General features: G+C 40.4%; 1 protein-coding gene across 1 annotated transcript in view; it reads right to left on the reverse strand.

Annotated features, from left to right (window-relative positions):
* Positions 1-793: 793 nt before the first annotated feature.
* Pdk4 (pyruvate dehydrogenase kinase 4) overlaps positions 794-11,241 on the reverse strand; it is a 13,153-nt gene continuing 2,705 nt past the window's right edge. The window contains exons 3-11 of the mRNA XM_021191358.2: positions 10,134-10,205; positions 9,208-9,392; positions 8,944-9,030; positions 8,421-8,498; positions 6,456-6,532; positions 4,680-4,778; positions 4,373-4,483; positions 3,986-4,099; positions 794-2,897 (exon numbers count right to left, since the gene is read on the reverse strand). Coding sequence (XP_021047017.1) covers positions 2,754-2,897; positions 3,986-4,099; positions 4,373-4,483; positions 4,680-4,778; positions 6,456-6,532; positions 8,421-8,498; positions 8,944-9,030; positions 9,208-9,392; positions 10,134-10,205 — 967 coding nt within the window. The 3' untranslated portion in view covers positions 794-2,753. The remainder of the gene's footprint in view (positions 2,898-3,985; positions 4,100-4,372; positions 4,484-4,679; positions 4,779-6,455; positions 6,533-8,420; positions 8,499-8,943; positions 9,031-9,207; positions 9,393-10,133; positions 10,206-11,241) is intronic.

Below are 11,241 nucleotides of genomic sequence, written 5' to 3' on the forward strand. Positions count from 1 at the left end.
AGCTTAACAAGCAGCTGACTGAGACAGATGCAGATGCATACAGCCAACCATTGGACTGAGGTCAGGGACTTCTATGGAAAAGTTTGGGGAAGGGCTGAAGGAGCTAAAGGGGGTTGCAACCCCGTAGGAAGAACAACAGTATCAACTAACACAGACCCCTCAGATCTATCAGAGACTAAGCTACCCACCAAAGAGTATACATGGACTGGTCCGTGGTCCCCACTACATGTGTAGCAGAGGATTGCCTTGTCTGGCCTCAGTGGGAAAGGATGCTTTTAATCCTGTAGAAACTTGATGCCCCAGGGAAGGTGGGAGTGAGCACCCTCTCAGAAGCAAAGGAGAGGAGAAATGGGGTGAAAATCTCATGGAGGCCCTGACCAGGAAGGGGGCAACACTTGGAATGTAAATAAATAAAATAATTAATTAAAAAAGAAAGAAAAGGGAACATGAGAATTCTGGGAAATATGCATTGCCAAACAGCTACTGAATAAATACTTGTAGGTGAACATGTTTTAGTTCTATACTTTCGTGGTTGTCTATGCAAACAAGAAAAAGATAACCGCAATTTCTGTACTACTCTAAAACACTTTTGTTTTAAAATTAGGATGTTAAAGTTGCTTTTAATACTTTTCAAAGCCTATGCCAAATGTGTAGATGAGTTATACCTAAAGAAAAAATGTGAGGAACGCCTTTAGTTGATATAGTTCATTATACTTTCAGATTATTCAAGAAAAGAATTTTATAAGACCACATTACTATTATAATAAAAATATTTATTATAAAATTATCACAATTCTCTGCATAGAAACTAAAAACATAACTGTAATTCACACGTTAATAAGTTAAGTGGGCCCGGGCATTTAGCATCTATCTACAAGAGTTTAAAGTCTCCCAGGGGTTCATAAATAATAGGGAAGACTATTTTGATTTAATTTACACAGGTGATGCTATTGAGATCCTAGAGGTTTTCTCTATTACTTTACACACAGCTCAGGATATTTGGGTTAACTAACCAAATGCCTTAGATCTTTGGTAAACACAAGTGTTCATGTGCACAAACGCGGAGCTGAAATTTCAATGGAAACATCAGCAACCAAACAACAACAATGATACATCAGATAACCCAAATGCTGACAGTTTTGTGTGATCAACCAATGTGGGAGTCAGAGTCCTGCTGTTAAAGTCATCACTGCTCAGAACTTTTAAGGATTAACATCTGCAATGCAATGCAATGCAATGCAAAAAAAAAAAAAAAAAAAAAAAAAGAAATATTTGTGGCTCCTGTTGCCACAACCAGGAGCACCTCAGTTCTAGGTCACTGTGAAATTAAATACAAATTTCAAACTCAACTGACACACAGGACTGATAATATTACAAAAGTTTTCACATTCATTTGACAGGAATTCACTTATTATTTCACCTTATCTAGTAAGAGGGAGACCCATTGAAGAAGCCATACTGCTTTCAAAGATACCAATTCATCTTCTTCCCTCGCCAGGAAAGGCACAGAGGATTCCTTGGGTCAGCGTGTGGGGAAGATGTCAGCCTTCTGGTTCCTTCCTTCCTTCCCTCTCTCCATTGCTTCCCTTGTTCCTGATTTTAATTCTCTCTCCTAAGGGTGATCTACACGGATGACCTCCAGCTAATGCTTTCACCTTCAGCCTCCCAAGCCTCATGCACATCACTAACTAGCTCTTGATATCCCCGTGCTTCACAAATGATGTCCTCCTGATACGAGAACATTTTACTTCCGAACTACTCTCACGAAAGATACTCCAAGAAGGATTTAAATTTTCACACTCTCAAGCAACTGGCAACTAGAAAAATTTGAACAGATATGTTAATGTTAGAGTATAGAGAATATAGTTAAAATATACAATGCACATTTTTTTTTTGAGTAGAAAGTAGATGACCTTGGACTTTTCACTACTTCTAGTTAGAGAAAGTTTACCGCCATTTCTTCGCAGTAAAGTTCTAAGAATGAGATTTCTTTCCCTAATATGGGTTTCTCCACATACACAATCCTTGGATCACTTTGGCAATTTATCTCCCTTTCGAACCCAGCTTTCTGAGGTCAGTGCACATTTAACATTTCACCCAAGACTAGGCACCAGCCAGAAGGCACTGGCGTTTTGAGTGCAAACTGGAAAAAGCTGCATTGTCTTGACAGAGACGCTTTTCTTCTGGGTTTGCACAGAGGCTGCAATGCTCAGCCACAAGCTGGATGCAATGCTTTGATTCCTTCCATTCTGTCCTTTATAGAGCACACTAACACTTCTACAATGTACATTTACACACATTTCTCCCAAGGCGCCAATCTTTGCATGGCGGGGAAACACTGATAATTGAGGTTCACTGAACACCAATTTATTTGGCTGGCAGCAAGAACCCCCAAACATCCACCTGTTGCAACTGCAAACCTCAAACTCTGTACTTGTTGAGAGAGAGCTGTTAACTCAGAGGCCGACTTCTTTTCGGTATTTGGAATAGTCGTGAGTCACTCTGCATTGCCAAAGGAGAAGCAGGACACCTTTTATCTCTCCTGGAGCCCTGCCCTGACTTCTCCTAGGTCATCCACCCAAGCTCTGTCCCTCCTCGGGTCAACGTCATCAATGTCTGTACTCGCGTTTGTGTTTTGCTTGCTTGGTTTTGTTTTGCGCGTTGTTTTGCGGAAACGAGAGTCCACACACATTCACGAAGCAGCGATGCCACAGACCCACTTTGATCCCGTAAAGTGCCAGGTATTGTCCGCTTCACACTGCCAGCTTCTCCTTAGACAGGTTCTTCGGTTCCTTGCTTGGGATACACCAGTCATCCGCTTCGGAGCTCATCTGATAATGTTTGAAGGCGGACTTGTTAAAGACCGGGAGTTTTTCTACAGACTCAGAAGATAAAGCCTAGAAGGGGAGTAGAGAAAAAGAACAAATTAAAGAAATGACGCACGACTGTACTGCATTATTCAAAATCCATTTAGAGGTATGATTTAATATTCAAGTACTCCCATTTAATTGACATGTGCTAAAAATGTACCCAAACCCAGGGTGTTCTAAATATTTTACAAAACATGACTGGAAAACTATTATCTTTATTCAATAAAAGCTTAAACTGTAGGTGTGGGATTGTAAATTTGGGTACAGATTTTGTGTTCAATATTTAGACATGACCGTTGGAGACCTCTGATACAACGGAGTGGAAAAGAAAAGAAATTCTTTTCAGAAAGAAACCTGGGTTTCTGTGATGGAGACCACAGGCGATGCTACTCATCTGTCATAGGCTTCTTCCCTTACAGTTTGAACACTTTTGCCCCTTTTAGAAATGAGTAAAGTACATCAAGTATTTGAGAAAGTCAAGGGTACATGAGTATTTAATTCAAAACAGAAGAAGCCTAGAAGCAACTGAGGTTGCAGGTCTTACCAACTGTAAAAAAAAAAAAAAAGAAATCTGTTGAAAACAGAGTTGGAAAGGTGATCTTAACAAACCAATTTGGGCTTCATCTCTCACAGGAAAATATGTACTCAGTTTTAAATTTCAAACAAGAAATACCTAGCACCCACTGACGGCTTGTGAGTAATCTTTTCCCTGGGTTTTAAATAGGGCCAGCTTAAGGTTACAAAGGTCTTGGGTTTTGTTGTTTTAGTCGGAACCTTCGTTAGTAATAGATAGCCCACAAGACTGAGTAAGACAGAACTCTAGCTATCCTCACAGATGCCAAAGAGAAGATGTCTGAGAAAGTGTCACATCAGGATGCTGCCTCTCTGGGGCTTAGTCTGTGCCTGGGTCAGCGCTGAGACAGGCAGCGCATCTTAGCTTTCTCTTGGGCAAGCTGTGTATGATAAGTATGGTGTGCGCACACCCAAACAGGAATGTTAATAGCTGGCTGTTAGACTAACTCCGTTTGAAGAGTTCACAGAGGACCAGAGAACACCGAGATGTAATCCGATCCGTGGCTTTGAAAAGATGGCTTTTGATGGAATTTCAAGCATACCTTTAAGTAGATGATAGCGTCTGTCCCATAACCTGACATAGAGTAGAGATTCAGATCTCCTTGAAAATACTTGGCGTAGAGACGAGAAATTGGCAAGCCATAACCAAACCCAGCCTGGAGGGAGAAGGTCAAGGGTTAGTGAAAAAGCAAACACGATCGCCGGAATACCAAACATGGAAAGGCGTTCGGAGCCTCACTGATACCCCCTCCTAATCAGAGCTCGTAGGATCTTCCCTCTAAGTTTAGCTAGCTTGGTCATATATCTCATATGCCTGCGTGCTTACTTAGCTCAATCGATTATCTTGCTGAAATACTTTCTTATAAGTCTCATCCTACGTTGACAATGAGGTGGTTTTGAGATAAGTTGAGTTGCAGCATTGGCCTTACCAAAGGGGCATTCCGGGAATTGTCCATCACAGGTGTTGGAGCAGTGGAGTACGTGTAACTAAAGAGGCGGTCAGTAATCCTTAGAGGAACACCGCCTCCTCGGTCAGAAATCTGAAACAGGCCAACAAATAGGTCAGAGCTATACTTTTCCAACAACGGCATCTGTCTACAGAAAGAGGCCTTTCCTCTCTTCAAAGTCACAGGGCACACATGGCTTTGAGGGTTGCCCCACGAGGAGCCCCATGTCATTATCGACCCTTTTACCTCTCTCTAGCTAGAACCTCAAACAAAAGCAGGGAGCGGTCACCTTGATTGTAAGGTCTTCTTTTCCCAAGACGACAGTGGCCTCGACTGGGGTCAGGGAAGGGCGGTTTTCTTGATGCTCAACTGTGGCCCTCATGGCATTCTAAAGACAATAAAACCACAAGGAATCAAAAGGAGGGAAGAATGAGGCCAATAAATAACCGGTTTTATGTTTAAACTAAAAGCAGCAGAGGATAATTCAAAGTTCCTATTTCTTAAGTGAGTGATAAAACATCGCTGTAAACATAGCCGTTTATGAATGTGTCATGTAGAATGTATAATTCAAAATCTTCATTTACCATGTAACATAGCTCCTGGGAGTAATGTCTAATGGAAAAACAATTCTGCTGGCTGTCAAGTTCTTATTTGTAAGCTTAATTTAAATGTAGAAATTGGTTTTTATAGTCCATTTCCTAGTGCCCCATTTTTCTGTCTTTCCATTACATTTTATATCCAAACACCAAAGACTATTACATAAGGAATGAACAGTGAATCATTGAACCAATTTATTGGCTTTTATAAAACTTGCTGGGGAAAAAAAAAAGGATGCTACTATTTAAAAGGACACTCAATAATTCTAAATTAAATTTCTATTTGCATTTGAATATCATCTTAACTTTCACCAGGGATGGGAGAGTAACTCTGTGAGTTAGAACATTCAATTAAAATAAAACTAAATTGATGAAAAAGTGTCATGTCTTCTTCAGCATCACGTAAACTCAAACGCGTCCTTGAGCTTACAGAGGAAATGCCCTGTGGGTGAGGCCTCATTTCACCAGTCTATTTTCCACTACCCCTTGGTGTCTAGGTATGAATTCCAGATATTAACGGAAGTGAAATAAAATAGATCAGGTATTTGGAGTTTAATCAGTACCTCTTTGCCAAACCTTAGGATGCATTGGAAAACAGAACAGCCTGGCTTTATGCCAGTAGGAGAGGCAGGTTTTACTTTGAAAAAGACTTCCTTCCTTCAGTCTGTCTATGTAATCATCTTGGAGAGCATCACAAACTTCAAGCAATTCTTATTTCCTGGCTCAAGTTCAGAGCATTAGTACTATCTTAGAATACATAGAAGGATATGTTATCAGGATTCAGTTTCCCAGACTAGAGGCCTTTGAGTCTTCAGAGTACTAGAGGTGCAATTCTCAGATCTAGAGAGCCTAACCATCTCCAGGCATCTCTCTTTCATCAAGAAAGATGGTAGATGGTTGTGACCTATACCATCTGAGAACCAGGGGTCTGTGGGCTGGCTAGAAAGGGTGGACTGTGGATAACCATCCAGTCCTTGGAAATTCAGGATCCTGGACACCGCTCCTGACCTGCATAGGAGTTTACATTTTAACACAGCCACATGTGAATGGTGTTCATGTGATGGGACCGGCTGTTCTAGATTCCGAATGTGGCCACCCCACCTATTGAACCTCTGCCTTCGAGTCGGCCGTGGTAGAGTCTGTAGTATGGAGATTGCAAGACTTCATTCACAAAGACCCTGTGACCTCTTCTAAAGAATAAACGACTAGTGCCTTGTTACAAATCTGAAGAAATTATGGAAACACAGTCTCCACCCTACATTACTGAGATGCAACGAACCATGTTGTATATTCTCAAGTACATTATTTTACTGTGAGCTCTATGTCCTTTTCCAAACACTCGCTACATAGCTTTATTATACAAAAGTATTCTTGGGAGAATGCATAGAGGGTCTTATTTAATGGAGAATGATAAAACTGAGCAAGAAACTATGTAGAGACAAACCGGTGATTGCTGGGAAATATCATACCTTGAAGAGTTCAAAGAGCATGTGGTGAAGGTGCGAAGGAACATACACGATGTGGATTGGTTGGCCTGGGAATTTTCCTAGAAAAAAAATTAAACTCATTAGCATCTGGGAAACTATTATTTTGCTAAAATGAACATCAGAGTCTTTTGTATCAATGTTTTAGTTCTAGACAAGTGTGTGAGAGCTGTCATTTTCCTCACCTGAAAATTGTGACTTAGAACATTCCCTTTTAAACAGTAAAGACAGCTAGCTGGCTTATGTATCCAGTGCGGTTCCAGCTGTTCCTTAGTGTTCAAGGTTAAGGTTTGCATTTCCCTGTCAATGTGTGTAGTTTGCTGAAGTGTGAGCTTGTGGGATAAATCCTTATATAAGTAGGTCTATTTTCAACACGTTTAAAGTATACAATTTCACTAATAATACTAAACGCATTCGACAATAAGAGGAATAAGTATGCTTAGGACATTAGTAGTAGTGGTAATTTTCACATTTTAATACATATTAAATTACATGCTTTTTAAAAAAAAAAATTCACCAGAACATTAAATCTTAGAAGCTAAATGTGTCTAAGCTTCCCCAACAGGATAAAGAAAACAGAAACACAAGCCTTATGATACTGCTTGAAAACAAAAATAAAAGTATTCTTTGATGCCCTGGGCCTTGGGAGACTTGGAGTAAACGCCATGAGGGCCTAGCACAGTCCTGCATCTGTGCTGTCCAGTGGTTTGAGCAGTTTATCCCCAAGTGTCACACAATTCTCCTTCCTCTGGGTTCGTCATTGTCAGCCTTCCTGCTTTGATTTTAGTGTCCCTTCCATTCCCTTGCCCTCTATCTACAAGTTTGTCTGTTTAAATTGAACAACTATTAATCTCGCCCTAGTAAATATCACTGTATATACTACTTGGAAAAAAAAATATACTCAGAATGGAAAGGAACGGTCATTCCAACTTAAACATGCTTTGACCTGAGAAGCCACTCTCTTCTGGAATAGTAGAGAATAAGATAAAAACTGACCCTTGCTTTGATCATATAATCACTTTGACGTGTGAAGATCCTGTCTCAGCAGACAACATAGAGTTCAAGTTTGAAGTATGTTCCATTTCCAAATAGCATTATATATTTGCAGGACATTTTTAAAATTTGTAGTAAGAATATTCAAATGAATATAAGCATACTTAAAAAATCCTTCAGTGTATAGTTCAGTACTGTTAACTATGCTGTGCACCAAATCTCTAGAACTTATTCTTCTTACACAACTGAATTTTTATGCTTATTCAAAAGCGATTGCTTATCTCTTCCCCTTGAGCCTTTGGCAAGTGCTGTTGCAATTTCCACTTATGTGATTATGAATAATTTGGATATATATATATATATATATATATCACATGACCAGAATCATGCAACATCTATCATTCTGTGTATATCTTATTCCTTATAGGGCAATTTGTGAAGTATTTTTGTCCTCTAGTCCCATGTATAATGTTGTGAGAAGGTTATCACCATTCACAGCTGCTTTCTGTACTTCAGATGTCCTTCTTCTTTGTATTCTAGCTGTGACTATTCTCTTTGGGGGACAGAGTCTTAGATACATTCAGCTGACCTGGGGGTTGAAGGACATGTAGGAAGAACTCGAGCTTCCCCACTTCTTAAGTTCTAGGATTGCAGGCGCCCATGCCTGGAGATGATCTTACACATACTATAGTAAATAGGCGTTCCTTGATCTAAGATATTGGAGCCTGGGTACGTCATAGTCCAAAAGAATCATAGTAAGTAAGTAGTATACACAATCGAGGCTTTTCAGCTGAGGCAAATAGGGAGAAGTTTGTCTTAAAAAACAAAACAAAACTTTTTACAAATTCCAAGCAAGCCCAGGAGAATAAAAAGAACACAAAAGCTGCCTTGTATTTACAAAGACCCACAGTACTACATTTTAATAGGTTTTCTTGTGTCTCGCTGCTGCTTGCTTACCATTGACTTGTGTGAGGTTTAATTCTGGTGATGTTAGATAATACTGGTCGCAGAGCATCTTTGCACACTCAAAGGCATCTGGAATGGAAAATTTTTTCATAACAATGAAATAAATTTATTCCAAGTACAATTGTCAAGTGGTACCCAATGTGTTTACTACACTTAATCTAAAATTCTAGTCACTGGAGAATTGGCTTATGTGTGTGAAAGATGTCTCTTTAATATTTTATTAAAACATAATATTTTATTGAAGTTGTAGTAATAGGAATACAAACACTTTTAGGTCAAATACAGTATATAATAATATGGCACATGGACCACTTATGTTTAAATTTTTTATAATACTATAAATGAGTGTTTATACTCCTGACAATCTAAAGCAAGGGAGTTTGATGGCAGATTTCATAAAGCACAAACAGAACATGGTGAACCCAAATTCATTTACGGAATCACCTAGATTACAGACTTGCCAACCATGTATTATACATTTTCAATAAGAGGAATTCATAAGTCTTGAAATTACCTTGGACGACTGCTACCACATCACAGTTTGGGTCGATACTTCCAATGTGGCTTGGGTTTCCTGTCTTTGAATCACTGAATATGAGGACTGTTGAAAAAATGAAAACAAAAACATGCTATAAAACTCAGGGTGGTGACTAGACCTACCACAAACCCTGGGAGTCCCCAGTCACGGGCCCTGCCTCAGCGTAGCTTGCGCTCAGTACCCATGCCTGGACCATGCACGGAGAGGCACACTTACTGGACCATGCATCGAGAGACTTACTGTGCTGGTTCATGAGCATCCGAGTAGAAATGCGGTTCATATAAAACCGGTCCAAAAAATACTGAAGATTTTGATTGGTGACGGGGTCCACAGTGCAGGTGTCTTTATACTCCAGGATCCCTTGAGCCATCGTAGGGACCACATTATGATGCCTGTTTCGAACTTTGACCAGCGTGTCTACAAACCTAAGCCAGACATTCATAGTTAGCGGACATTAAAGAAGTTTCCCAAATGTCTCTTGCTTATGTTACTTCTGAGAAAACCAAAGCTCTTTTTTTTTTTTTTGCAGGACCAACCTAAGCACAGTCAATTACAAAACTCTGGGTGAAACTTCTTTTGGACTCCCACTCTACGTTCTTCTACAGTAGCAGAAGAGGCAGCTTCATGGAAGGGTTTGAATTTCCAGGTCCCATATAAAACTACTCACACTATGACTGCTGCCTTTATTAAAAATGTTCATTAAGCCTACTTGTTAAAGGCTATTGAAAATCAAAGATGATACTAGCAAGCCACTGTGAACTAAAACCACAGGGTTTTTTTTTTTTTTTTTGCTTGTTTGTTTGTTTGAAGATTTCTATTTAGCTAGATAGAAATTGTCACATGAGAAGAAAGTATGCAATCACTAACGACCCAGAAGTCCATTGAAATTATGTTATGGCAAACTCTCTTGCAAATATAACCTTTGGACTAAATTTAAAGTAAACCTGGCATTCATTGGAAAGCAAAAAAATCTCCAAGTTCTCTGCATTGGCTCACTCCTGGCATTCATTTCAGCCCTACATTTCTCCACTTTTAAAACCACAATTTATAAGGGGTAGTAATTTACTATGAGAGGCTGTGGCTCTGTAAGCTTAAAAAAAAGATCTAGGAGATGTGTCCAGAAGGATCCAGATTTCTCAGCACGTATTTGCAAGACGAAAGCTTACTCTGATAGAGCTTTCTGGTCTTCTGGGCTCTTCTCATGGAACTCCACCAAATCCATCAGGCTCTGGATGTACCTGTGAAGGTTGAAATCCATGTCAGAGGCAATTAAAATACCTTTAGGAATGATCAGAAAGGGGAAGGGAACCACGATGTTTCAACTCGAAACTTTCCTTCAAAATGTTTGGAAGATAATAGCTTAACAGATTTTCAAAGCTGCAATTTTCCCACCCCTCTATTTTCCTGACCACTTTGGTTGGCAGATGTGTTCATTTCTTTTACTAAAAAACACGCAACCTTTAAGAAATCATGAGAGACTCTTAGAACTCAAAGGGAGGGACCTTAGATGAAATGTTCTACAGTGGGGAGAGGGAACTTGTAGAGCCCACTTCCAGCAGAAACACAGGGCATCAAGTGGAGGGATGGGGTTGCCATCCCACAGTAAAAAAACTCTGACCCAGAATTGTTCCTGTCTGAAGGAACCCCAGGAACAAAATTGGAGAAGATCCTGAGGAAAAGGAGGTCTAGCAACAGGCCCAAAGTGGGATCCAGCTGAGGGGGAGGGTCCAAGGCCTGACACTATTACTGATGCTATGGTGTGCTTACAAACAGGGGACTATCATGACTGCCCTCAAGACCCAACAAGCAAATGAAAGTCAGATGCAGATATTTGCACCCAACCAGTGGATAGAAGCTGCTGACCCCTGTGGTTGAATTAGGGAGAAGCTGGAGGAAGCTGAGGAGGAGGGCAACCTTATAGGAAGACCAGCAGTCTCAAGTAACTAGGAACCCTGGGAGCTCCCAGACACTGAGCTACTAACCAGGCAGCACACACTGAGCTGATATGAGGCTCCCAACACATATACAGCAGAGGACTGCTGGGTCTGGACTCAGTCAGAGAAGATGCACCTAACCCTCAAGAGACTTGGGGTCCCAGGGAGTGGAGAGATCTGGTAGGGTGGGGTGGGCAGGAACATCCATCCTTTTGGAGATTGGGGGAGGAGGTGTGGGATGTGGAACAGTCAGAGGGTGGACTGGGAGGAGGATAAAGTCTGGATTGTAAAAAAAAAAGATTAAAGAACAAATGAAGAAGAAAAAATTCACTCCAAGGAG

The sequence above is a fragment of the Mus pahari genome, chromosome 2, assembly GCF_900095145.1.
Source record: "Mus pahari chromosome 2, PAHARI_EIJ_v1.1, whole genome shotgun sequence".
Lineage (NCBI taxonomy): Eukaryota > Metazoa > Chordata > Mammalia > Rodentia > Muridae > Mus > Mus pahari.